The sequence below is a fragment of the Vulpes lagopus genome, chromosome 12 (assembly GCF_018345385.1).
Source record: "Vulpes lagopus strain Blue_001 chromosome 12, ASM1834538v1, whole genome shotgun sequence".
NCBI lineage: Eukaryota > Metazoa > Chordata > Mammalia > Carnivora > Canidae > Vulpes > Vulpes lagopus.
The window spans coordinates 41303705-41331697 of record NC_054835.1 but is presented as its reverse complement, the minus strand read 5'-3'; the positions used below and the strand labels follow the sequence as shown (position 1 = coordinate 41331697).

At 51.0% G+C, this 27993-nt stretch overlaps 1 protein-coding gene across 8 annotated transcripts; it reads right to left on the bottom strand.

Moving 5' to 3' along the window:
- Positions 1 to 57: 57 nt before the first annotated feature.
- LOC121472881 (retina-specific copper amine oxidase) lies at positions 58 to 27970 on the bottom strand. 8 transcript variants are annotated; one of them, XM_041724463.1, is made up of 5 exons: positions 19768 to 21436; positions 5883 to 6365; positions 1831 to 2116; positions 1006 to 1135; positions 58 to 743 (listed from the first exon to the last, which is right to left on the bottom strand). In XM_041724463.1, exons 1-5 carry the CDS (start codon positions 20882 to 20884, stop codon positions 468 to 470), a joined length of 2292 nt encoding a protein of 763 aa, XP_041580397.1. In that variant the 5' UTR covers positions 20885 to 21436; the 3' UTR covers positions 58 to 467. The 8 variants fall into 8 exon arrangements, 7 of the variants coding, with proteins under 7 accessions (XP_041580397.1, XP_041580395.1, XP_041580393.1 ...); XM_041724461.1 differs by lacking the exon at positions 19768 to 21436 and adding an exon at positions 7553 to 7645 and having other exon boundaries at positions 5883 to 7441; XM_041724459.1 differs by lacking the exon at positions 19768 to 21436 and having other exon boundaries at positions 5883 to 7649.
- Positions 27971 to 27993: the final 23 nt, after the last annotated feature.

Sequence of the window (27993 nt, the reverse complement as noted above, 5' to 3'; positions counted from 1 at the left end):
GGATAGGGGTGGTGGTTGCACAACTCTGTAAATACACTAAAAACCTTTAACGACATATTAACAGTATAGATTTAATGGCATGTGAATCATATCTTGTTTTTAAAAAAGTAAGATTAAAAAACTGTTAGAAGAAATAGGAGTCTTTTGGGAAAAGTTTGGCCTTTAGTCCCGGCTTCAGGGGGCCATTCTTTTTGGCACAGGAACCCAGCAGATCCAGTGACCACAAAGCTGACTGGTGTCTCTGCCCCTCCCCCAGTGCCAGGCATCATAGGCTCAGGAGGCTCCCAGCAGGGAGAGGGTGTCAGGGAGGGCGATAGAAAGGGGGCCTGGGGAGAAGGGGAGGAGAGGAGCTTTGTGGTAGAAGGTAGGAGAAGGCACCAGGCTGCCTGGCCCGGGGCCCACTGTTCCCCTCCCCACACACCCTGGCCCCGGGACCCCTGGCCACATTCCCCATCTTGGGGGGACCCCTAGTTGTGAGAGAAGCCCCCGTGGGAGAAGGCAGGGAGGTCTGGGGCACAGGCAGCAGACTGAGGAAGGCAAGCCAGGGGGTTGACCTCGCAGGCCCCGGCATCCTGGTTCCCCTGGAAATAGACAGAGTCTGCAGAATCGAAGGAGGGATCCTGGTCAAAGAAGTTGTAGGGTCGGAGGAAGAAGCCCACAGCATTGCCCACAGTCACCGTGTTGGGAACATCTTCTGCATGAGGGATGTGCAGGAAACCAGCTGTCACCCAGGCCACCAAGTCCTGGCAAGGGAGAAGAAAGAGGACCTGAGGCCTGGTTTTGTGAAAGATATACCTGCCTCCTACAGCCTTGGATGTGAGGATTCAGCTGACCAACCCAGGAGAAACGTGAAATCACAAAGTTTTCTTTGTTTTTGATTTTTGGCTTTTTTTCTTAGTAGGTTCTAAAGACCCCCAAGGAATCTGGCTTGGGAGTGAACCAGGCAGCTCATCCTTGCTTGCCTCACCTCCCCCTCTTGCCTCTACCTCCTCCTCCTCAGCTGACCTGCCCTGCAATGGTCTCGTTGTTGATGAAGTCAGTGAAATCCACAGTGGGAGTCCAAGGGTCATTCAAATTGTAGATGCTGGTGCTGCTGGGCTCTTCCTCCTTCCGCTGTGTTACGGCCAGCTGGTACCTACGGGAGATGTGGATTAGGTCCTGGGGTCATCAACCTGTCCTACTGCCCGAGGCCACCCTGAAGAGGGAGCACAGGGGGAAACTAGCACAAAGGTCTCACGGTGTCGAGCCTCTTTATGTACACTTGTTCTCTTTCTCTCTCTCTCTGTCCCATAGGGTTCTTGAGTTTATTCAATACCCTGTTTCTCCAACATCAACCGGCCCATTGTTCAGACCTCAGAAAGGACAGTCATCCTCACACATCCATCCAGATCCGAGCCCGCACCCTGGATGCATGTGTCTAGACTGATTCTCATCTTGAGTCAATTCCATGATGTCAAATGCCCGGATTTTAGGGCATATTCCCTCAGATCTGTGTTCCTCTCTTCTTTGTTTTTTCCTCCAACTTTTATTGCAAACATTTGAAACATGCAGAAAAGCTGAAAGAATGGCACTGTGAACAGCCATGTACCGCCAACCTAGATTCCACCTTCAACATTTTTTTATATTTGAGTTAGCTTGGAGCTCTCCATCTCTCCATCCATACAGTAGGCTTCGTTTTGAGTGGCACTAAGATTGTGGCCACAGGAGTGTGTGTGTGTGTGATTGTGTATGTGCCTGCACACCCAGAGGAGATGGGGCAAGGTAGCTTCTCAGCAACATGGGCCCTTCTTACAGTCCACCCCCTCCAGCCATTGACACCCCGCCACTCACCTCCCCCAGCTGAAGGCTCTCTCCAGGGAGCTGTTCTGGGGCAGCGGCTCCCCTGCAAAGCTGAGCAACTGGATGCGGTAGCCCCGTGGATGACCCCACTTGTTGCTGTGGTTGCTGGCCAGGTGCACGTAACGGGGTGGGGTGCCCCCCAGGGGGAAGGCGGCCTGCTCCTCAGTCTCCAGAAGCTTCCTGGTCACCTGCAGCCTCTGCATCTGGTGTTCGGGGCTCCAGGGTACCGCCGTGGGGACATAAGTCATGTCCTCAGCCCAGACCCAGTTCTCTAGTCCTGCCAGGGTGGGGTGGAGGTGGGAGGGAGGGCTGGTCACGCTGCTGCCCTGTCCCCTCTGGACTGTGTCTCCTGCCCACCACTCACAGCTTCAGAGTGGGGGCCAAGGAGAAACCCAGAACTGACTGTGCCCCTTCTTCCCTTCCCTCTCCTCAAGCTATATCCTGGATCCAAAGATTTGGAGAAGGTCTTTCTGCCTGATGTCATCTCTGGTAATAATCTCAGATACCTTGTGACAGGACCTCCACTGACTTCTCCCTTTGAGGGCCTACAAGGTTAGAGCAGCCTAGCAGGCAATGTGCAGAGTCAGATTCCTTCTGACCCAAGGAAAGGGTCTCTGTCTCATGTCTGAAGCCCTATAGCATCATCAGAACACCCTTATCATGAAAATAATAGTAGCTGTATCTCACATTTATTACTCCTCAAGGAGCTCTACACTGGCAGGGCATTGATGCTTTACTTGTATGACAGCCTTATGAAGGAAGAACTACATTTGTCCCCATTGTATAGATGGGACAACTGAGACTTTGAGAAATTAAGGAATGTGCTCTCGTTTTTCATCAAGGGAATGTGGTTAGTATGGTGGTAGTGCTGGGGACCCAGGTCTTACTCTGGGTCTGCATGGCCCACACAGCAGCACACAGAGGAAAGCAACATAGAGAGGCCCCACCACGCACAGACAGCAGACATGTGGGCCAGAGGGAAGGAAAATCAGAGCCTGTGCCCAATGTTGCTGGAGTTTGGGAGTGTTTCCTATCATCTGAGGCTTGGCAAGGAATTAAGAGCAGGGCCAAAGGCATGAATGATTTTATCAGTATCTAACTAGGTATCATAGTAGCACTCAACTTAAGTGATCTGAAACCAAAGAGCAGTAAATACATGCCAAAGCTCTCTTCATACCTCCAAGGACCAGAAGAGAGCAGAGATGAAATAAGTAGACTCTCAGTTGCCTTTTGCAGATTCACTGCCCCCCATCCACACCTCAGGGTTTCTACTCATAGGTGACAATTAAAGGCCAAGAGTTCTTTCTAGTACATCCACACAGTGGGCTCATGTAGACAATGACCACAGCAACAATGGCTAACACTCCCTACTACATGTCAGGCACCCTTCAAAGTGTTTGAAGAGACATCCTCGCTTAGGTGTGGAGATAAAGAGAGAAGTGTGTGCCAGGTAGAATGTATACATGTATTTTCTAGCTAAGTCCAATGAGCGAGCCTCAAAGCAATGACATCCAGTGATAATGAACACTCCTGGTACCCAGGTTTTGGTTTCTAAACAGTATCCTCCAATAAAAAGGAACCAGAGCTCCTTGGAGAAGTGGTTGGATTCCAGGGCTGGAGCAGCGAAAATACAAGATCAAACTGGAACAGATATTGGTGTCAAAAAGTAAAGAAGCACTCAAAAAAGGATGGAGTCATGTCAAAAGGACAAAGGAACCAACCAGAAGCATTTTCCAATGGCCAACACTGGAACAGTTCAAAGAACAAAATAAATGATACTGCTGGGTTATAACCCTTAGAATAAAATAAATATCCATGAATCTATGCAGTTATGAATAACTACACACATAAATAAATATAAAAGGAGGATAACTTTTCCTTATGGAGAATTCTAGTTAATAAATGGGTAAAGAATAAGGAAAAATTTTGAAATGGCCAGCAAATTAATACGTTAATTAAATTATTTGCATTAATAATTCTTGCAAAAAAAAAGTACAATCTTGATCTAAACATGAGAAAATAACAGAGAAATCCAATTTGAGAAACACTGTATACAATAATGACCAAGGGCAGCCGGGGTGGCTCAGCGGTTTAGTGCTGCCTTCAGCCCAGGGCCTGATCCTGGGGACCCGGGATCGAGTCCCACATCAGGCTCCCTGCATGGAGCCTGCTTATCCCTCTGCCTTGTGTCTCTGCCTCTCTCTGTGTGTCTCTCATGAATAAATAAAACAAAATAATGACCAATCTCTTCCTTAGGTCAAGGTCATGAAAGACAAGAAAAGCCTAAGAAGCTGTCATAGATTGGAGGAAACTAAGGAGAAAAGTCACCTACATGCACAGTGGGATCTTGGATTAGATCCTGAAACAGAAAAAGAGAGGTATTGAAAGAACTAATGAAACCCTAATAAGTTCTGTTGTTTAGTTAATAGTACTGTAATAATGCTAATCTCCTGGCTTTGATTGCCATGCTGGGTTAGGTAAGATGTTAACATTAGGGGGAGCTGGGTGAAGGGTACATGGGAACTGGACAATGTTTGCAAATTTTCTTAAGTCTAAAATTTTTTAAAAGATTTTATTTATTCATGAGAGACACAGAGAGAAGCAGAAACATAGGCAGAGGGAGAAACAGGCTCCCCATGGGGAGCCCTATGCAGGACTTGATCCCAGGACCACGGGATCATGCCCTGAGCCGAACAGCTGAGCTACCCAGGTGCCCTCCTAATTCTAAAATATTTCAAAAGAGAAAGTGTTTTGGGGGGCACCTGGCTGGCTCAGTTGAAAGAGCCTGAGACTCACAATCTCAGAGTTGTGAATCTCAGAGTCCCATACTGGGTGTAGAGATTACTGAAATAAATTAGTTTTTTTTTTTTTTTTTTTAAGAGAAAGTGTTTTAAAGTACTCATCATTAATCCTCAAACAGTCTTTTTTTTTTTTTTTCCTCAAACAGTCTTAATGAAGAATGCATGGTTACATCATTTTTACCCTTCGGTAAACTGAAGTACAGAGCAGTTAATCATAAAAATGTTTCTATCATACACATTTTTCAAGGCACTCCACATGTTCTCCACTCCTACATTAGAATGTAAGCTTTTTGAGAGCAAGGATGTTGTTTCTTTTGTTAAATTGCATCAGTGCAGTGATTGACACAAATATGTGTTCATGGGGTGCCTGGGTAGCCAGTTAGTTAGGTGTCTGACTCTTGATTTCAGCTCAGATCATGATCACAAGGTCATGAGATTGAGCCCTGCATTAGGCTCCATGTTGGCTGTAGAACCTGCTGAAGATTCTCTTTTTCCCTCTCCCTCTTCCCTTCTCCTCACTCCATGTCTCTTAAAAAAAAAAAAATTCAACTATTTGTTGCTTGTCTGAGTGATGCGTTGTTACATGAAAAAAAAGAAATAGCAAAATATATATACATTATGATCCAAATTGGTAATATAAATTCTAAATATTTATATCAGTATCTCAGACTTATAGATAGTATACAATATAATAAACGTTAAAATTTATTAAATATTGCAGATGACATATTTTAAAATATGGAAGAATTTTTTTTAAGTATAGAAGAATAATCGATCTGTTAAGGGTAAAAATCTCTGAGGAATCTTTCTTTTTCTTTTTCTTTTTTTTTGTTCCTGTTTTTGTTTTTATTTTAGTTCGATTTGCCAACATATAGTATAAGGAATCTGACTTTCACATTTACTTCATATGCTTTTATATATATATATATATATGTACATATATGTATAAATATTTTATTTATTTATTTGAGAGAGAGAGAAAACACATGCAAGAGTACAAACAGGCAAGAGGCAGAAGGAGAGGGAGAAGCAGACTCCCACTGAGCAGGGAGCCCCAGGTGGGGCTCAATCCTAGGACCCTGGGATCATGACCTGAGCCGAAGGCAGATGCTTAACCGACTGAGCCGCCTAGTTGCCCCATATGCTTCTATATTTTTAATGTTTGAGTGAGGATGCTTAAAGCTAGACATGGAGACCCCAGCCCCCTCTGCTGGAATCCTTGCTTCCCCAGGGATGTCTTACCTCCTACATCCAGATCCACCTTGAAGTGGGCACTGTGGGTGTGGACAGTACCCAGCGTGTGTTCCCCAACCTGGTTCCCATAACTTTGGGCAGCACCAAAGAGGAATGTTGAGCTGATGTAGCCGGTGGCATGGAGTCGGACTTCTATGGCCCCATTGGGGTGGAAGACCATATCCCACACATAATCATAATTGAGCATGGTTGACACAGATCTGACAACCAGCACTGTCTCTGAAAGACCCCCAAAATAGTGGGAGTGGATATCTGAGTGGTGTCGCCTCAAGGGGAGGCCCTGGTTCTGTTCAAACACACAAATGGCATCCCGTATTGTCTTGGGGGTGTGGGACTCCAGAAGGTAGTGCCAGTCCACATAGGTGGCCAGGTAGGGGCAGTCTACCCCCCGGGTCAGAGTTGAAGAGAAATGACCCAAGCCAAATCCACCATCTGTATACCGGCTTCGCAGAGCAGAAGGAGAATTTCCACCATAGATGGCCAAGGCCTCTTGGAGGCTGATCTCATAAGCTAGTCGTTCTCCCTGGAAGCGGATGTCAAAGATCCTGGGGCCACTGAAAGCTCCAAGGCCAAAGGAGAAAGTCCACAATGAGGAGCTCACTCGACTGCCCTGGACACTGAAACGGGGGCCCTGGGGTAGGAACTGCAGAGGAGGAGCTGGACCCGGAGGCACCTGGGACTTGAGGGACCAGGGCCCACCTGTGCCATTGTCTGGGACCAGCACCACATTCACCAGGCCTGCCTCAAACTGGTCCTCCAGATGGGCCAAACTGTCATAGTAGCGGCCTTGAAAGAACACCTTCTGGATGGTCCAGTGGGCAGGGTCCAGAGCCTTGTGGTCTACCAGCAATTCCAACCCCACGGGATGCAGGAAAAACCCAGCTCCTGAGATGTTGTAGTAGAGGCCAAACCAGGTGGCCCTGTCCCCTGACTGCAGACCTCGGGGGGCCGTGTTCATCGTCACCAGATTCCGTCCTTGGCGTTTGTAGAAGCAGCAGTGGTGGAGGAGCCCAGCAGCCTGGGGCAGCTCCCTGTCGAAGATCAGCTGGTCTATGTCCAGGTATTCCCGGATCAGCACGGGGCGTCGGTGATAGGGCAGGGGGCCCCCGTGACGCTCCACTGTCACATCCCGCAGGTGGGTGGGGTGAGGCAGCGGCCCCACCACCAGCTCACTCACATTGGGCTGGGGTTGTCCACCAAAGAAGATGATGGCCAGTGCCTCCCGGGCAGGCGGGGGGCTCCCCCTATCCAGGTGGGCCAGGGCTGCAGCCTTGGAGGGCAAGTGCAGCTCCACCGAGAAGACGCAGTTGTCCGAGGGGCGGGCCTGGGCTGCATCCACCAGGCCTGGCCCTAGCTGCTGGGTCAGGAAGCTCATCACAGCTGTCAGCTCCTCTCGGCTCAGGTCTGCAAACAGCTGGCTCTGGCCGGGGTGTGTCCAGAGCTGGGCGCTGGGGGACACAGTGGGGCAGTGCAGGGGCTGGCCAGGTTCACATTCCCTCTCCACTCCTTTCTCTCTTCCACCTTCACCCATGCCTGTCACCAGAACACTACATAGGCACAAAATAATGAAGATAGCCATAATTAAATCTCCTGCACCGTCCTTACACTCCGGAATCCTTATGAAGAATGGGAAATAGAAAGATAAAAGACAATGGGACCTGGGTGCAGGATGTGTCTTTGAGTCTCTGGAGTTTCCTGGTCTCTGAGCAGTGCTGCTGGGCAAGAGGCCTGATGGGCACATTGAAGATAAGCTGCCAGAAAAAAAAAAAAAGATAAGCTGCCAGGGGCAGATGGTGGTATAGGGGTGGAGGTGGAGCTGGAGGGGGCCAGGGGTCAGGCCAAGCTCGGGAGGTGGGGCTGAAGTTGGAACCTGGACTTTAAGCGGCCCACATATGCCTCTGTCCTCTTGTTCCAAATCAAACAGTCAGGGTCAGGGTTGGCGAACCAAGTTGGGGGAAGGGTGGGTTTTGGAAATAACAGAGCTGGAGGGAGGCAAGAGAAAGAAGTAACATGGACAGAAAAGGACATTCGTTGCGTTCTTCTTCTATCCTCCAGTGGAATCTTTTTCTTTGCTACCAGGCTGCAAGTGAAACTTGCCTGCCCACACCTCTCCAGCTGGATTCCCTCCTCCCCCCCAGGTTCTGCTTCTCATCACACTCTCCTACTCCTCAACAGCTATCAGCCAGAACCCAGGCATCCCTTGTTTTCTTGTTTTTAAAGATTGGATTTTTAAGTAACTTCTACACCCAATGTGGGGCTCAAACTCACAATCCGGAGATCCAGAGGTACACACTCCACCAACTGAGCCAGCCAGGAACCCGACAATTCAGCTATATTTTGATATGGAAACCCAAAGGGTTTTCCTTTACCTTGTTCTTTAAAGTGGTAGGGGCAGTGGCACCCATTCCAAAGTGGTGCGAAAGGCAGGGTCATGCCCTGTTCCAGCGAAGCAAGCCCTCAGTGTCCTCAAGGAAAATGGGAACTGGTTTTTTCTTTTGCTGAGTTGGTTTTCATACTCTGCAGAAGCTTTTATGGGAAAAAAAGCATTTTAAATATTTTTAATTTATTTTTTATTATATTTTTAAAAGATTTTATTTATTTATTAGAGAGAGAGAGAGAGAGAGAGAGAGAGAGAGAGGCAGAGACAGGCAGAGGGAGAAGCAGGCTCCATGTAGGGAGCCCGATGTGGGACTCGAGCCCGGGTCCCCAGGATCATGCCCTGGGCCGAAGGTGGCGCTAAACCGCTGAGCCACTGGGGCTGCCATGCCCAAATATTTTTAATTAAAAAAAATTTTTTGAAACCATTTTGATGGGGGCACCTGTGTCGCTCAATGGTTGGCCATCTACCTTCAGCTCAGGTCATGATACTGGGGTCCTGGGATCGAGTCCCACGTCGGGCTCTCCACAAGGAGCCTGCTTCTCCCTCTGCCTATGTTTCTCTCTCTCTCTCTCTCTCTCTCTGTCTCTCCTGAATAAATAATTAATTTAAAAAAAAAGAAAACATTTTGATGAACAAACACGAAATGTTTGATAAACAATCTAGAAAACATAAGTATACAGTGACAAATGCACTTCCCTTTTGTCCCTCAGGTTCCCTCCGCAGAAACAACTGCTTTAACCAGTATCTCATGGGTCATCTGGGCTATTTTGGGGTGACAGAAAAAGGAGGGTACAGGGCTTTGGCACAGGAGAAAGTAGATGTGGGTCAACCCTGATGGCAGGTCCCTCTTCCCATCACCCCACTAGCAAGGCTGGCCTCAGAGCCACAGAAAGTGAACATAATCATGGTGACTGCTGTCACCTGAAGACTAGCTGACTACCACCCCCCAATCCCAGACTACAGAGTCTTCCCTAACCCTGAAGACGATCACCCCCCACAAGCACGCCCATAATTGAATTTCCTACCAACCAGGTACAATGGCACAGAGCCTGATATAGAAACATAAAGAAACAGGACATTTAGCACCTACCCCTGAGTGTGGGGAGCAGATTCCACACCCAGTGCTCCCATCAACTGAGCAGTAACAGGGACACAAGGGACTAGAGAATTTCTTGCAGTCAAGATGGGGATAATAGGATTACTACTACAAAGGCAGGAAGGGGTCATTGGAAATGGGCCATGTGACCTTTAGAATAAAAGGGAGCAGAATCAGGGGCGTCTGGGTGGCTCAGTCAGTTAAGCGTCTGCCTTCGACTCAGGTCGTGATCTTGGGGTCCTGGAATCAAGCCCCACATGGGGCTTCCTGCTCAGCAGGGAGTCTACTCCCTGTCCCCGCCCCCACTCATGCTCTCTCTCTCTCTCATAAACAAATACAATCTTAAAAAAAGAGAGAGAGAAAGAGAGAGAGAGAGAGAGAGAGAGAGGAACCAGAATCTAATGTCAAGGCCTAGCCCTGACCTCAAGGCAATGTGCCAACCAGGAGACTCAAATCTGGGCTCTTTGGTAAGTTATTGTCTGTCTCAGCTCCCAGCTAAGAACACAGCATTATGGTGACTCTTGTTTCTTTGTCCTACTCAGTGTTGTCAAGCAGAAATTAAGAACGTTCGCTCCAGTCAGGTATCACTAGGCTCTCATATGGAGAGGTGGGTCATGATGGGGGGAGAGCCCTTTGCCTTGGCTGGTAGGGGAGCTGGTATATAAAAGATGCCACCCCTAAATGTCTGCTGTCACATTGTGCCCTCCAATATCCTTTAATTCAAATCTTCACCACTGTCAGGTCAAATACCCTAAACACTTGCTGGAAGGGTGTCTCTTTTGGAAAATTACTCATGAGACAGGACCATTAGGCCCTGCTCCTCTCAGTGGGTCTTATTTCCCTTTGAATGAAGTGGCCCTGGCTTCTGTGAATAGGATGAGTTTATTCCTGGGAGGCCGAGTCCACCCCGGCCTGCAGGCTGAAGCTTGGGCTCTAGAGCCTGGTGTCTCAGTGGAGCTGCTGCTGCAGAGGCTCTGAGTGGTCAGCTGGGGCCACCTCATCCTCATAGGTCACGTTCCACTTCGGGCTGCATCGTAGGAAGATGGCTCTGGCTATGGTGTGGAGTGGCGCTAGGGTGTGGGACAGCCTAGAGGCAGAGGGCCAGGATGAGGCCAGTGACCTCAAGGACAGAGAGGAAGGCATGAGTCTGAGTTGTTTAAGGGCAGAGGTGATAGGACCTGGTGCCAGATTGGGTGTGGGCAGGTGAGAAAGAGCACAGTGTCTTAAGTGACATAAAGGTTTTCTGTAACCTGCTGGGCTTTTCACCAGAAAGGATGTACATGAAGAGCAGCAAGTTTAAGGAGAAATGAACAAGGTTGAGTTTGAGGTGCTCGTGGAAAGTCCCAGTATAGATGCCTAGAAATCAGCTGATTGGCTCTATGGGTCTGGAGAGTAAGAGAGATGTTCTAGGGAAGAAATGCAGATTTGGGTCAACAGCAAATATTAGCAGTTAAAGTAAGAGAGGCCAAGATCACCAGGGGAAGACTTCTGGACAGAGAAGGGAGGAGACCCGAGGCAGAGTCCTGGAAAATGCCAGGTTTGGGGCCATGTGGGTTGGTAGGGGAGAATAGGTAAAGGAGCCAGCATGGAAGAGGGAGAAGCAGCAAATATGGACAAGGAGGGATCAGAATGCAGGGAAGTCAAGACAGGAGAGAGTTTCAAGAAGGTAGTGGGTGGTGCTGTCAAATGCCATTGAGAGGTCCAGAAAGTAGGTGGCTGAAATGGCCCATTGATTGTGCATTTAGAAGTCACTGGTGACCTTTGTCAGAGCAGCGTCTGCAGCTGTGGCCAGGCAGAATGAGGGCAGTGAGCTGAGGAGGGACTGGAGGAGGACCGGAAGCGGGCCCAAGAGGGGCAGACAACACTCCTCAGAGGGAAGAGGTTTGCAAAATTGGAGGCAAATGGAAGACCCCTTCCTGGCAGATGCAGGGTCCCTGGGAAGGCTCAGCAAGATGAGAGTCAGGAAGAGCCAGTCAAGAGGGAGAGAGAGAAAATATAGGCAGAGGAGTGGATAACTGAAGGAGAACCTTCTGGAAGGAGCCCAAAGGGTAGGGTCCCCTTTAAACAGGTAAAGAGGCTGTGGAATTAATGAGCCCATCCTCACAGCCAAACCCAGTCAAAGTAACTGTTGTTGTTGGGGGGGGGTGGGGGGCGTGCCAGGTACCTTTTCTTTCCTAAGGGTTTAATTTTTTTCAAACCCACTTTGCACCACATTAAATCAACAAGGATGATCTAACCAATTATCACATAACTGCGCCAACTTCAGAAGAGCCTGATTCTTGGGTGAAATTTTTCTCCCGCAGCCCGCAGCTGACTTTCCCAAGGCGTCTGTTAAGTGTTCATTAACTACAAGGCTCCTGCATTCAGGAGGTAATGGGCTGCGTGGAGAGAGACCAGGGGCCAGAGATCCCGCCTCACTTTCCCAGCAACCTCAGCAGAAGTGGGAGGAGGGAGGCATCCAGACATGGGGTTCTGATCAGGGCGCTCTGAAACAGGGCCTCGCCAGGCCAGACTCCCCCCTGGAGACCTCCCGGCCCAGCCGGTGTTCAGACCACTGTCATTTCTTGCTTCCGACTCACTGCCCAAGGCCAGGTCTTCTGTCAACTCCATTCTTTGTTTCTGGGCCAGAGGGAACGTCCTGAAAGGCAAATCTGATTCATGTCACTCCCTTGTTCCAAATCCTTCCATGGCTCCGCATTTTTCTTAGGGTAACCATGGCTTAGAAGAACACACCTCATCTGTCTTTTGCTTGCCCTCCAGGCTCCCCTTACGGCCCCCATGCCTGTCAATGAGCTGGGCACTTTGATGATGGTGCCTTGTCACCTCCTGGCCTTCAATCATGCTGTTTTCCTGCCCTGGGAAATTCTCTCCTCTCTCCTCCTTGTCCCCAGGTGAGACGTCATGTCTCACTGGAAGCCCCTGCAAATTGTCTTTTACTAGTCTTGCTCCCCCCGAGGACAAAAATTGTGTCTTTTAAAAAATTTTTTATTTGTTTATTCATGAAAGAGACAGAGAGAGAGAGAGGGAGGCAGAGACACAGGCAGAGGGAGAAGCAGGCTCCATACAGGTTGCCCAATGTGGGACTCGATCCCGGGACACCAGGATCATGCCCTGGGCTGAAGGCGACGCCAAACTGCTGGGCCACCCGGGCTGCCCCCCAAATTGTGTCTTATTCTTTAATGTATCCTGATGCCTCGCATGTGCCTGGCCCTTAGAAGGCACATTGTACGTCTTTGTTGGATGAGTGGAGGAATAATCTTGCACTTGGAGCTGGAGCCCATCCCAGGGGCTGCAGGAGGATAGTAAGGCAGGTGAGTACATGTTGTGCACTCCACTGTCTACATTTCTAGAGAAGTCCCAACTATGCCCTCTGAACTAAGCCTCAGGGCTCCCCTTGTCCAGGTCCTCTTAGGGCAAGGGGCCCATGTCCTAAAGATTTTAGCTTTGAGGGCACCAGTTCCTTCAGAGCTTAACACGTTTGGTAAGTATTTACTCCTATCACCTGATCACAAATGTGAGGCCAACACTCTAGGATGGCCTCAGTGGTCTAAGGAAGAGATTGAGTTGAGGTAGGGGGCTGGGGGTCCACCTTGTAGCCCTCCTGACCCCAACTGGACAGACATTCTAAGGATCCACATGTCCATCCTGCCTCCTTTCATCTGAGGCTGGGGCAGATGGTGAGACGTAGAGACAAAACCACACATAGTCACGTTTTCAGACAAAAGCTGGGAAGCATTCACACCCACTCACACATATGGCCACATACAAGCACCCACGATCTTCCGTGTGGACCTGGGTTTCAAGGTCATGAGGTTCACATGAGTGTGATTGGGGAAGGGGAGGGGCGGACCTCAGCATTCCCTCCTTCCGTTTCCCCCCAGCACTGACCCCCGTGAGGCTGAGGCTGGCCGTAGGAAGGAGCCAGAGGAGCTGCAACAAATGGATATGCATGTCATGGAGAAAGTACTCAGGTCAGGGAGACAGAAGTGCAAAGTCAGTGCCAGAGCCACAGCCGGCTATGGCATCTCCCTTCTCCTCTGTGCCAGTCTTCACTTGCTCCGTGTCCTGTGTCTCTGTGTTCTGTTACTCCTGCGTTCCCCTCGCTCTGTTCTTCCTCGCTGTTCTTTGGAACAGAGTTTCCCTCCAGCTCACTTGACTTCACCCCTATCCACTATTTCATTGGTCCAGAAGTGACCACGGGCTTGGGGCAGCACAGAGAGGAGCAGAAGCTTCCGTGATGCCCGAGCTCCCCTACATAGGATCTCGCTCTGGTCTGAAGCTAAGTGGAATCTCAAATAGGTTTCCTACACTTCACCTCCAGGCCTGGCCGGGCTCCCAGCAGGCAAAAATCACCTCTCTCCATTGCTTCCCATCGTCTTCTCTTTTAAGAGACGCAGAGAGGGAAAAAAGAGACAGAGGCAGAGATGGGGAGCAAGAGCACGCCCCTGAGGCTTAACATTTTCTTCAGGGGTGGACAGGCAAGCGAGTGCAAGGAGGTGCCAGAGGCTGCATCCATTTCTCTGGGTCTCAGAAACATGACCAAATGCAGTCCCTGGGCCCATACCCTTATTCACTCTATCCTACCCCTACCTCACCTCTTCCTAAAAGACTTGTGGGTAAAAACCAAACAAACAAACGAGTCAGATCCTGTCTGGGTCCATTTTTTATTTTGTTTTGAATAGATAATAGTCACATGGCTCAAATTCAAAATATACAGAAGGGTACATAGTGCTAAGTCTCCTCCCTCCCCTTCCTCACCTCCCAACTCCCCTTCCCCAAAGCGACCAGTATCCCTGGTTTCTTCTGAATAAGCATATATAAGTAAATATGTATTTATAGTTTCCTCCTTTCTATCACACAAAGGAGAAGTGCACCACACACACTTCTGTGCTTTGCCGTATTCATTGGAAGATCATTCCCTGCGAGTATACACTGAGAGCATTCTTTTTTAGCTGCATAGCGCTGTATTGTTAGGCTGTGTACAAATTTAGTTAACCAATCCTCTAGGAAAGGATGTTTCTCTGGTTTCTAATTTCTCACTATGGTCATACCCACCCCTCACCCAGATCCTCTGAGGGACAGCATGGTGGAAGCCACGCCCCCCCCGCCCAGCTTATTTGCATGGCCACCTCTAGGTCGCTGGAGTTCCAGAGTCTCTGCTTCCCACCCTTGGCGCCCACCAGCCTTCTGTGTCTGCTGCTGTGGAGTATGTGAGGTCACTGGTTACATACACCCCAGGCACAAATGACCGCTCCTCATTACCACTGTGTCCACAAATCCACCCCAAATGCTAACTTGAGCTGCTGCTGTCTATGTGACCATCCTTTGCCAGAGAAGCAAGGCAGGTGAATACAAAGCGGTGGACAGAACTTTCAGGAATTACAGCCTACCCTAGGACTGGGGTGGGGACGACTCCTACTCCGGTTTGTGACAGATACAGAGGGACGGACAGGGTTGTCCTCTCAAACTAGATGTTTGAGATTTCCACAGGCAGAGAGCCAGGAGAGGAGCCGTTAAGTCAAGAAATGACAGGGAAACATTCTCTGAGGGCTGGGAGAGAAATTTCAGGCTGTAAGAACAGGTAGGAACAGGAAGAGGCAGCAGTTGGCCAAGGAAGGAAAAGGGAAAGAAGGAGGACTTGGATAAGAGGAATATGGGCTAAGGAATCTCCTCTAGCTCATCCCCAGATGTGTAGGTCTGACAGGAACCCTGCCCTGGGGCTCCTAGGGGACTGTCCCCAGTGCAGCAACACCATCCTCACCTTCCAAGGGAGACACTGAAGAGGCTCAGGGGAGACCAGGAGGTGGGTTAAAAAGATTTGGGAAAGCCATAAAGCCAAAAAACAAAACCAAACACAAAATCACAAAAAAAATAAGTCTTCTGGGAAAAGCTTGGCCATTAGTCCCAGGCTTCAGCTGGCCATTCTTCTCTCAGCAGGTCGGGTGACCACAAAGCTGACTGGTGTCTCTGCCCCTCCCCCAGTGCCAGGCATCATAGGCTCAGGAGGCTCCCAGCAGGGAGGGGGTGTCAGGGAGGGCGATAGAGAGGGGGTCTGGGGGGGAGGGGAGGAGAGGAGCTTTGTGGTAGAAGGTAGGAGAAGGCACCAGGCCACCTGGCCTGGGGCCTACTGTTCCCCTCCCCACACACCCTGGCCCCGGGGCCCCTGGCCACATTCCCCATCTTGGGGGGACCCCTAGTTGTGAGAGAAGCCCCCATGGGAGAAGGCAGGGAGGTCTGGGGCACAGGCAGCAGACTGAGGAAGGCAAGCCAGGGGGTTGACCTCGCAGGCCCCGGCATCCTGGTTCCCCTGGAAATAGACAGAGTCTGCAGAATCGAAGGAGGGATCCTGGTCAAAGAAGTTGTAGGGTCGGAGGAAGAAGCCCACAGCATTGCCCACAGTCACCGTGTTGGGAACATCTTCTGCATGAGGGATGTGCAGGAAACCAGCGGTCACCCAGGCCACCAAGTCCTGGCAAGGGAGAAGAAAGAGGACCTGAGGCCTGGTTTTGTGAAAGATATACCTGCCTCCTACAGTAAGTAGCCTTGGATGTGAGGATTCACCTTGCCAGTCCACTTTCCCTCAAAAGGACATTGTCTTTGTTGTTGTTGTTGTTGTTAAAGTAGTCTCTATACCTAGTGTGGAGCCCAATATGGGGATTGAACTCACAACCCTGAGATCAAGACCTGAACTGAGAAAGGATCTTAAGTGTTTAAACAGTTTTTCCTACTGGCCCAGGAGTCAGAGCATAGTCCATTTCATATTGGGAGCAAGCCCTGCCTCCCTGTTCCAGCCTGTGCCCTCCAACTCTGACATTTCCCATCATACCGCCATCAGCATACCCACCCCAGAGGGATGACTCCCTCATTCTCCAAGAATTCCCCACCTATGACTGAGAGGAGGATGGAGGAGGAAGATAAGGGTTTAGGAGCCAGAGAATGCCAACATTCAGAAATCAAGCCTTTAGAGGTCAAGTCAGAAATGAGAGAAGCATGAGACACAAGAGATGTGGTCTTCCAGCCTTCCTCGAATCCCGGGGCCCAAAAAAGACAAAGTCCATGAAGCTAAGACTCAAGAGAGCTGTGGGGTCTCCAAATGGGTTGGAACCTGAGCAAGAGTCTGCAAATGAACTTCCAGCTTGGGACGATTCCCTTAAGAGGTAATGATCAGATGTAGGAAAACACAGAAGGCAGGAATCAGCTCCATCCCTCCGGAGACCAGATGGTTTCAAGGAACTAAAGAGAAGGTGGGGTTCATCTCCGTGCCCCAAGTCTCCCTCCCTTGACCCTCCTACAGTCAGCTCACCTCTCCAGCAATGGTCTCATTGTTGATGAAGTCCTCGAAATCCACGGTGGGGGCCCAAGGGTCGTTCTGATTGTAGATGCTGGTGCTGCTGGGCTCCTCTTCCTTCCGCTGGGTCACAGCCAGCTGGTACCTAAGGAGGCACTGGTCAGGCCTCCATGGTCACTAACCCCGTCCTGCTGCCTGATTATGATGGAAGGAGGCTGAGTGCATGGAGGCTTGGGCTCCCAACTCATCCACACAGTGACTCTGATGCCACCCTGGTGGGAAAACCAACCTCTTTCCACATCCTCCGGTTCCTCCCCCTGCCCTTTCACAGGATGGTCTCTCCCCCCATCCAAAATGGGGAAGGGCACTCCCGCCTGGACATCAGCCCTGCACAGGGAACATCTGCCCAGTGTATGGGTTTTGATAACCAGGAAATCCTAATGGAGCTTTCACCTCGAATACAGTTTGAACTGAGTTCCCAGTTGCCCCTCTCAACACAGGGCGTCCTTCCTTCTCTTCCCCTTGCTTCTCTCTGACACCCCGCCACTCACCTCCCCCAGCTGAAGGCTCTCTCCAGGGAGCTGTTCTGGGGCAGCGGCTCCCCTGCAAAGCTGAGCAACTGGATGCGGTAGCCCCGTGGATGACCCCACTTGTTGCTGTGGTTGCTGGCCAGGTACACGTAACGGGGTGGGGTGCCCCCCAGGGGGAAGGCGGCCTGCTCCTCAGTCTCCAGAAGCTTCCTGGTCACCTGCAGCCTCTGCATCTGGTGTTCGGGGCTCCAGGGTACCGCCGTGGGGACATAGGTCATGTCCTCAGCCCAGACCCAGTTCTCTAGTCCTGCCAGGGTGGGGTGGAGGTGGGAGGGAGGGCTGGTCACGCTGCTGCCCTGTCCCCTCTGGACTGTGTCTCCTGCCCACCACTCACAGCTTCAGAGTGGGGGCCAAGGAGAAACCCAGAACTGACTGTGCCCCTTCTTCCCTTCCCTCTCTCCAGGATATATCACTGGTCTTTCAGCCAAAGCTGTTGACCTGTAAAGTATTTCTTCAGGGACTTCATCCAATAACCCTTCCCACTTACTAGGGGAGAGGACTGTGCTCAGCCCAGGATGCACAGAGCAATGAAGCCCAGTCCCTTTCCTCCCATGCTCACAGAGGCTGCAGAAGGCAAAGCCCTGAGGGGCCTGCAGCATGGAGGAGCACATTTGAGGTCCAAGGTCACAGGAATATAGATGCAGGAAGGAAAAGGGGACCTGCCTGGTTCCCTTTCAGCCTGGTCTCAGGAGATGACACAGCCGGGATAAAATAGGAGCAAAAGCACCTAAGCCTGACTAACCTGTGGCAGGTGTGGCCAGGGATGGGGGAGGGTGTGGGCGTTGGCTAAGGTGGCACTGGGGTGGGGAGGGGTAGGCTGAAGGGCAGGCTGGAACCACACTCTGAGGGGAAGGGCCTTTGAGGGAAGTCAGTTGGAGCTAGATGGGGGGGGGGGGGGGCAAGCTAGCACAGGCTGGTAGGTAGTCCCTGGATCTGAGAGGAAGAAAAAAGTGGAAGCAGCAGAGAGAAGGCTGGCCCAGCAAGGCTTTGATATATTTCAGAGCCAGACCAGGAAAAAAATGGGTGATCGACTCAATATGGGGAAGGAAAGTGAGAAGATAGGGACTCCATGCCATCGTGGATCTTTGGCTGTCTCGGTGACCACCAAGCCTGGGAACTATCTGAACACTCCACAGTACCCATTCTACCTCCCTTGTACTTAAATGGATTGTGCCCAGAGAGAGAACTCCAGGGAGGAAGGGGGTTCACCTCCCACAGAAATGTGTAATATATATATATATTGTATATATGCAATATATAAATGTATAACCTGGGGTGTTCCATGACTGGTGTGCGTGTGCCAGGGACTTGGAAGAGGTCCTCCCAAACCTCAGCACCACAGGCCACATGCAGAGAAATGAACGATGAAACAAAGGGCTGCCTCCCTAAAGTAAGACCCCTATAAGAAGAGCGGGGGAGGGGATCCCTGGGTGGCGCGGTTTGGCGCCTGCCTTTGGCCCAGGGCGTGATTCTGGAGACCTGGGATGGAGTCCCACATCAGGCTCCCAGTGCATGGAGCTTGCTTCTCCCTCTGCCTATGTCTCTGCCTCTCTCTCTCTCTCTGTGACAAGAAAGAAAAGAAAGAAAGAGAGAAAGAAAGAAAGAAAGAAAGAAAGAAAAGAAAGAAGAAAGAAAGAAAGAGAGAGAGAGAAAGAAAGAAAGAAAGAAAGAAGAAAGAAAGAAAGAAAGAAAGAAAGAAAGAAAGAAAGAAAGAAAGAAAGAAAGAAAGAAGAAAGAAAGGAAGAGCGGGGGAGGGACGAGGGCAAAGGGGCCTGAGCTCTGCCATTTCTCGAGATTTTCAGATGAAGTCATGTGGAGGGAGGGTGGCAGCTCTGCACCGGGGAAAATGAGCTAGTACCCAAATAAAATTCAATAGCCAACTTTCTCCCATCCAGCCAAAGAGGAAGTATGAAACTTCAAAACTGCAATTCATGTTCAAATCTTCCTTTCCTGGATGATTTCCATAAATTCCAAAGTAAATAGATAACTTTTCAGTCTCCTCTGCTGGAATCCTTGCTTCCCCAGGGATGTCTTACCTCCTACATCCAGATCCACCTTGAAGTGGGCGCTGTGGGTGTGGACGGTACCCAGGGTGTGCTCTCTGACCTGGTTCCCATACCTTCGGGCAGCACCAAAGAGGAATGCTGAGCTGATGTAGCCGGTGGCATGGAGTCGGACTTCTATGGCCCCATTGGAGTGGAAGACCATATCCCACAGGTAGTCATAATTGAGCAAGGTGGATACAGATCTGAGGATTAGCACTGTCTCTGCAAGGCCCCCAAAATAGTGGGAGTAGAAATCTGAGTGGTGTCGCCTCAAGGGGAGGCCCTGGTTCTGTTCAAACACACAAATGGCATCCCGTATTGTCTTGGGGGTGTGGGACTCCAGAAGGTAGTGCCAGTCCACATAGGTGGCCAGGTAGGGGCAGTCCACCCCCCGGGTCAGGGGAGTGGAGTACTTGCCCATGCCAAAGCTGCCATCAATATAGCGGGTCAGCATTGCTGCAGGGGAATTTCCACCATAGATGGCCAAGGCCTCTTGGAGGCTGATCTCATAAGCTAGTCGTTCTCCCTGGAAGCGGATGTCAAAGATCCTGGGGCCACTGAAAGCTCCAAGGCCAAAGGAGAAAGTCCACAATGAGGAGCTCACTCGACTGCCCTGGACACTGAAACGGGGGCCCTGGGGTAGGAACTGCAGAGGAGGAGCTGGACCCGGAGGCACCTGGGACTTGAGGGACCAGGACCCACCTGTGCCATTGTCTGGGACCAGCACCACATTCACCAGGCCTGCCTCAAACTGGTCCTCCAGATGGGCCAAACTGTCATAGTAGCGGCCTTGAAAGAACACCTTCTGGATGGTCCAGCGGGCAGGGTCCAGAGCCTTATGGTCTACCAGCAACTCCAACCCCACGGGATGCAGGAAAAACCCAGCCCCTGAGATGTTGTAGTAGAGGCCAAACCAGGTGGCCCTGTCCCCTGACTGCAGACCTCGGGGGGCCGTGGTCATCGTCACCAGATTCCGTCCTTGGCGTTTGTAGAAGCAGCAGTGGTGGAGGAGCCCAGCAGCCTGGGGCAGCTCCCTGTCGAAGATCAGCTGGTCTATGTCCAGGTATTCCCGGATCAGCACGGGGCGTCGGTGATAGGGCAGGGGGCCCCCGTGACGCTCCACTGTCACATCCCGCAGGTGGGTGGGGTGAGGCAGCGGCCCCACCACCAGCTCACTCACATTGGGCTGGGGTTGTCCACCAAAGAAGATGATGGCCAGTGCCTCCCGGGCAGGCGGGGGGCTCCCCCTATCCAGGTGGGCCAGGGCTGCAGCCTTGGAGGGCAAGTGCAGCTCCACCGAGAAGATGCAGTTGTCCGAGGGGCGAGCCTGGGCTGCATCCACCAGGCCTGGCCCTAGCTGCTGGGTCAGGAAGCTCATCACAGCTGTCAGCTCCTCTCGGCTCAGGTCTGCAAACAGCTGGCTCTGGCCGGGGTGTGTCCAGGGCTGGGCGCTGGGGGACACAGCGGCGCAGCTGGGGGGCTGGCCGGGTTCATCCCCATCTCCTCCCCTGCCAGCTAGTAGGACACACACCAAGGCAAAAATGGTGATGACAGCCAGAGCAAGGAGCACCAGAGTGGTCTTCTGGTTCATTGTCTGTGAACGGCAGGACAGAGGATAGAACCAGAGTGGAGACGTGTGTTCTCAGGTCAGCAGAGTTAGGTCTCTCTTGGCTTCTATAAGGGGGGGGCTCCTGGATTCTGGCTGAGGTTCCCAGTGTTCAGTCGTTCAGGATACTGAGGGTGGGGAGGGTGGGAAGGACACGGGAAAGCTGGGGAGGGGGCGGGGCACGCCGGACTTGGGAGGCGGGCCTGACGCGGGCGGCAGTGATTTCCACAGACCTTACATGGCTTTGTCTTCCAGGCTCCAAATCAGACTCCGCTCTCTGGGTCAGGGTTGGAACTGGGGAGAGCTGGGGTAGGCAGAAGGAGAGTGAGGTTTAAAAATAATGCAACTGACCAACTGAGCCTGGAAAAGCATCACCGGTGAGGAGCTGGTTCTGCTCAGAGCAGACCCTCGTCCTTTGCCCGCTTCTTCCCCCAACCCCCACCTTCCAGGGCCAGATGTTCCTTTTCCTGTAAGTTGGAACTATTGTTCTGCTTCCAAGGAAACCCCCCCCCCCAGCCCTGCAGCTTCCCAAGCGGCATCCTCTTGCCCTCTCTTCTTCCATTGCTAATTTCCTTGGCCAGTGTCCTTAATATTTTTTTTGTGGGGGGGAGACACAGGGACAGGAGGGAATGGGGTGGATTCTAGATACTTCAAAAGTCAAATAGAAATTTGAGCGATAAAAATATTGTAATACTTTTTATTATAAATCACACACACCATCTATTTTTACAAAATTCTATCCATTCTTCCATTTCAATGCACATGCATAAAGAAATGTCTGGTATAAAGTTCACCAAATATGAACACTAGCTATTTCTAAGTGGTAGAATTTGTGGTGTTTTGCTTGAATATTTTAATAATCCTATCATTTGCATAAATCCACCATTTAAACAAAATGAATTGGAATAAGAATTAATGGAAGGGAGATATATATATATATATATATATATATATATATATATATATATATATATATTTAGTGTGGGAGGCTGTTTTTCCTAAGGAACAATAAGAGGGTAGAAGTCAAGGGGGCAGGAAGTGGGAACAGAGAGAAAAATACAAATGTCTCAGCAACCCCCCTCCATGTCCCACCGCACCCTTGGGGCTACAAGTCCTGGTAAAAGAACGGGGGCATGTCCGGGACACAGGTCGCCAGGTGAGGAATGCAGGCCACGGGGTTGACACTGCAGAGCCCAGTATCCTGGCCCTTCTCAAAGTAGACACTGCCAGGGGAGAAGATGGAGGGATCTTCATCAAAGAAGTTATAGGGCCGGAGCAAGAAGCCAACTCTGTTGCCCAGAGTCAGTGTGTTGGGGACATCCTCAGCATGGGGAATATGCAGGAAGCTGGCTGTGACCCAAGCCACCAGGTCCTGTGGGAAGAGGGAGAGGCTGAAAGACTTTGGAAGTGAGACCCACAGAACCACCCCTCCTCGGCCACGATTCCCAACCTCTAGCCTCAGCCTTGCTTCCACCTCCACCCAGCCCTGGGTCCACACAGCAGGCCAGGTGATTCTTGTGAGAAGCTGCAGGATGGTTAGTGTCCCAGGGCTAATCTTACCCCAAGAGAGATGACCCATGTTGGCTCCTGAATCTGAGAACTAGAAACCTACCATTCCCTCCAACCTACGGTCAGGGACTGGGCAGCCAAGTTATCAGGCTTAAGTTGTTCCTCTGCTCTGCCTCTAGGGCTACCAACCTCTCCTAAGAGGGTCTCATTGTTGATGAAGTCAGCAAAGGCCATAGTGGGGGTCCAGATGTCATTCTGGTAATAGATGCTGCTACTCTGTGACTCCTCTTCCTTCCTCCGGGTCACCACGAGCTGGTATCTGACCAGGAAGGTTGAAGGAAAGTGGTGTCAGAAAACATCATTGGCCATTCTTGGCCTCGAAGTCCTTCGGACCTGAGACTACACAAGACCATTTCCCATCCCATATCTACTTGGATCCAAGAGGAGGTATAGGGGTGAGTGGTAAGCCAAGGGTAGTGGGTTGGGACGGGGAACAGGACCCGTCCTTCCCGACCACCCAGTGCCCAGAGCCATCCTCACCTCCCCCAGCTGAGGGCCCTCTCCATGTCGCTCTCCAGGGGCATGTGTATGCCGAGGGGGCTGTGGATCTGGATTCGGTACCCGCGCTGGTGACCCCAGGCATTAGTCTGGTTGCTAGCCAGAGAAAGGTAGCGGGGGAGGGGGTTTCCCAAGGAAAAAGCTGTCAGGTCCTCCCTTCCCAGGACCTGCCGAGTCAGCTGTGGCCGCTGCAGCTGGTGCTCTGGACTCCAAGGGGCTGCCACAGGTTTAAACACCACGTCTTCAGCTACCACCCAGTTTTTCAGCCCTGCCAGGGGGAGGGGGGAGAGGAGTTCCACACCAGGTGAGACGGTCCCTTGTCTTCCACAAGATGCCCACTGCACTGGCCTCACAAAGGGCAACAGAGCTCGTCAGAGAGCAGTCTGTGCTGGGAGCCAGGTCGGATTCGAGTGCCAGCCCATCTTCTTTGAACCTGCCCTGTTCAATATGGCTACGACTGGTCACGAGTGGCTAGTTCCATTTACACTAAAAATGCAGTTCTTCAGTTATACTAGCCACATTTTAAGTGCTCAATTGCCATGTGACTAGTGGCTAATGACATATCAGCACAGATGGAGAATATCCATCACTGCCTAGAGTTCTGCTAGCACTGGCTTACCCAGTATACCTTGGACCATTTCTTTGCTTCTCTGATTCTTTCTGAATTTCTATAGTGGGCATAATAAAAGCTGTTCTGTGGCTGAGCTCTGTAAGTGGAAAAGCACACCCAGGTGGCTAGTTACATTCTTGTAACTATGAAAGAGATTTGTCTGAGAGAAGCTGGCCGGAAAAACCCAATCCCCTTACAGGGTGCCCTGCATATTCCTCCCAGCTCTGAAACTTTTCTTTCTCCACAAGGTGGGGACCATTGTTTTCTTCCTAAGTGAGTCGATTTAGCTCTTAAACTGTCTGAAAGCCCCCCAGAACTCAATTGCACTTGTAATGTGCACTCATCTTTCCCACTTGGCACTTAAGATTAGACTCTTTTTGCAGGTTCAGGCTCACATCCTTTCAACAGAACCTATCGTGTAGGCACCTGGCATGGAAGAGAGCGCTGTACTGAAGCTGGTACTCCTGCTGCTTGTCCTACACGCTCCACCCTATAGGGATCCAAATGTTACTCACTCTTACTTCCCAATACAAGGCTCTTTAAGGCCAAAAATGCTGAAGAGAAACTTCAGATTAGGAAAGTCCAATTCCAAATATGTCAAAGAATAATCCAGATAATACTCATTTCAGTCATGCTATTTTCTTAGTTCTCCTCCCACCCCAAACCATGTCTTTATATTCAAGAGGGTAAGAAAATGTTTCACAGGAAAGTTGTGTGCCAAGCATTATACCAAAGCAGTCTACTTGTCCCATTTCCCCCCATCCTCCTTAGTTTGGCGAAGGTCTGGTAGACTTCTATTTTTCTTTCTGGGTCTAATAGTCTATGATTTGATAAGTTTATTTTGTTCTTGACAAAAATCTCTCAGGAGTAGCAAGCCCTCTCTGTGCTTTGAGCCCCACTTGAGAAATCCCTTTCTACACTTGCAGCAAGCCTATTGCATGCCTGTTGGGTCACCGGAAGGCTGGTTGTGATGACATGTGCTGGCAGGGATGGGATGACCCTCCCCAGGAGGATGGTAAGGCCACTATCCTATGTCCTGTTTATGAAATCCTGTGAAGCAACCCCCCATTCACACCCCCCTCTTGTGTCCCAGGACCACCTCTACTCTGAAAACCTCATTAGGCTGCTTCCTATCCTCTGCTCAGGCCTCTGCTTTCCCCAAACTCCACTGACCCTCAGAATCAGGACAAAAAACTCAAGAGCCCCAACTGCTGGGGTAAATTCACTAGCCACAGGCACTCAAGACAAAGGCAGCCAGGCACAGCCATTGCATTTAAGCCAGTTTCACAATCACAGCGAGGCAGGGGGGCTGGGTGACCAGGGCCGGGTAGGGGCACTCCTCTACTTTTGGCCAGATACCCAATACACCCAGTATTTCAGGCTGACTGCAGTCGAATATACTCCAATCAGCCCCTGCTCTGTTGCCATAATATATCATGGTGCCAGGACTCTACCCTCTGCTGCCTCTAGCTTGCTTTGGGGGTCTCCCTTCCCTCTGCTCCACCCCAAGTCTCAGCCCTCACCAGAGCACTCACCTGCCACATCCAGGTCCAGCTTGAAGTGGAAGGCATGTGTGTGCACTGCCCCCAGCACTCGCTCCCCCACACGGTTCCCAAAGAGGAGGCTCTCCTCACCCCCACTCAGGAAAGCCGTGTTGATATAGCCCGTGGCATGGACCCGCCCTTCCAGCGCCCCATTTGGGTGCAGTACAAAGTCCCAAATGTAGTCATAGTTGCCTACAGAGGACACAGACCTGACTACAAGGGCCGAGCCAGCCAAACCACCATAGAAATGACTCTCAAGGTGATTGTGGTGCCTCCTAAGGGGCAGTCCTTGGGCCTCCTCGAATACACATACAGCCCCCGGGAGCAGCTGGACTGCCCCTGTGCCCACCAGTATGTGGATGTCCACCATTGTAGATTGATAGGGGCAGTCCACTCCCCGAACCAAGCCCCGGCTGTGACGGCCAAGTCCATAGCTGCTATCCAAGTATCTGGTCATCATTGTCTTGGGTGAATCGGCACCATAGACAGATACACACTCCTGGACACTGACTTCATAGGCCACTCGCTCGCCCTTGAACCGAATATCAAAAATCCTCATGCCACTAAACACCCCGTGACCAAAGGTAAATGTCCAGAGAGAGGATGCCACCAGGTTCCCTTGCACGCTATATTGGGAGCCCTGAGGTGAGAAGTGAAGAGGGGGGAGAGGACCTGGGGAGGCCCGGGACTTCAAGGATGAAGCCCCATTTGGCAGGGGTAGAGGAACCCTAACCACTTCCAGCCGGCCAGCCTTAAACTCCCATTCCAACTGGCCCAAGTCTGCATAGTAGCGCCCAAGGTAAAAGACCCGTTGGACAGCCCAGTGGGCAGGGTCCAGGGCCCTGTGGTCCAGCAGTAGTTCCAGCCCCACTGGGTGAAGGAAAATGCCAACACCTGAGATGTTATGGTAGAGGGCTATCCAGGTAGCACGGTCCCCTGAACGCAAGCCACTGGGTGTGGCATGCAGAGGTGCCAAAGTGGAGCCATTGTAGTTGAAGACAGAAGCCAGAAAGACTGGTGCCTTGGGTAGCTCCACCTCCTTCAAATGCTTCCACATCTGGGCATACTCCGCTCCCAGCATGGGGCGTCGGTGATAGGGCAGGGGGCCCCCGTGACGCTCCACTGTCACATCCCGCAGGTGGGTGGGGTGAGGCAGCGGCCCCACCACCAGCTCACTCACATTGGGCTGGGGTTGTCCACCAAAGAAGACGATGGCCAGTGCCTCCCGGGCAGGCGGGGGGCTCCCCCTATCCAGGTGGGCCAGGGCTGCAGCCTTGGGGGGCAAGTGCAGCTCCACCGAGAAGACGCAGTTGTCCGAGGGGCGGGCCTGGGCTGCATCCACCAGGCCTGGCCCTAGCTGCTGGGTCAGGAAGCTCATCACAGCTGTCAGCTCCTCTCGGCTCAGGTCTGCAAACAGCTGGCTCTGGCCGGGGTGTGTCCAGGGCTGGGCGCTGGGGGACACAGCGGGGCAACGGGGAGGCTGGCTGGTGCCACCGTGGCTGGTCAGCAAGACATAGGCCAGGGCAAAGATGGTAATGAGGGACAGTGCCAGGAACACGAGGACTACCTTGAGATTCATGATGAATGCTGAAAGCTGAAAGGGGAGTCCTACCAGCTGCTCCTTCCAGTTACTGACATCAAATCGGGGTTTATATTCAGTAGGATGGATAGGAATGGAGAAAACTCCACCCTGTGGGTTGGACAGGAAATTTCTGACCTTAATTTATATAATTCTGTTCCAATTTTCTGTTCCGTGGTTTGGCTCAAGGCACTACTTCCACGTGCATAGCCTCTCCCCTGTCCCTGAACTCCTGGTGGCAGGACGGTAGGAGTTCTGATTGCCATCACTTAGACCAGACTAGATGGCATTTGGATTAACTCTAAACTCTACCTTTCACTTAGAATGGATCTGAGGATGAATGCAAACCTCAGATGCCCAGTTAAGTGCTGTGTGCTACACACAGGCACCCAAACTATCCATTTGGATACACATAGGCACCCAACTATCCTACCTCCTAGCAGGCACTCCCCCCAGTATTCCCAGGACCCACGGCCCAGTTCAGTAACAAGTACTTGGCCAGCTGCCAAAGGCCAAGCCCCTGCTTTGTAGTTTCAGGTCTCTTCCATCTAGCCATTGGGAAAGGATGAGTGCCTGGGCTCAGCAGTCCGATTTGTATACCAACCCCACGTCCCTATGCTATATGACCTCAGAGGAGTCACTTAATCATGAGTTTCAGTGTCCTCACCTATAAAGGAGGGGTAAACTATTCTAGATTCATGAAAATTGAACATGGTCATGCACATAAAGTACTTAACAGAACCCAACACAGGGAAGGCATTCAAAAATTGTTAGCTTCTGGAACCGATCTCTGGAACAGAATACAGCGGATGTTCCTCACCGTTCAAGACCTTAAATCTCTTTGCAGAGACAATGAGGGGATCACTGGATATTAGAATGCTACTTTGCAAGGTGGAAGTTGAGGAAACTTTATTTCAGAGAGAGCTAGAATCCTAGACAGCCCTCCAAGTCATTGGAAAACCAAAAGCAGGAAACCCTGGTATCTCCTCAAGAAATTTAAGACACTAATCAGCAGGGAGAATTAGTATAAGGTCAAGAAAATGACCGGGTAGGCTGTTGCCTTGAACCAGGTGATCTCCCACACGCGGAACTAGAGCAGCCTCTACTGGCAGTTCATGGGTATCACCAAGGAGACAGCAAGGAACTGGGTATCTTGGGAGGTTAGACAGAAGCAGCTTAGGTTTGTAAGGGCTAACTTTCACATAATTCAGACTGAACACAAGTAAAGGACCCACCCCTGCCTCCTGGTAGGCAGAAGCCTCAGTCTTTCCATTATTTTAGAGAAAAGAGGCAG

Coding starts and splice junctions, on each gene's coding strand:
- LOC121472881 (XM_041724459.1), bottom strand. CDS start 7,635: ATGTGCCCATCAGGCCTCTTGCCCAGCAGCACTGCTCAGAGACCAGGA. Junction 2,117..5,882: donor GGTGGATCTGGATGTAGGAG/GTAAGACATCCC, acceptor CCACCCTGGCAG/GACTAGAGAACTGGGTCTGG. Junction 744..1,005: donor ACGAGACCATTGCAGGGCAG/GTCAGCTGAGGA, acceptor CTCCCTTGCCAG/GACTTGGTGGCCTGGGTGAC.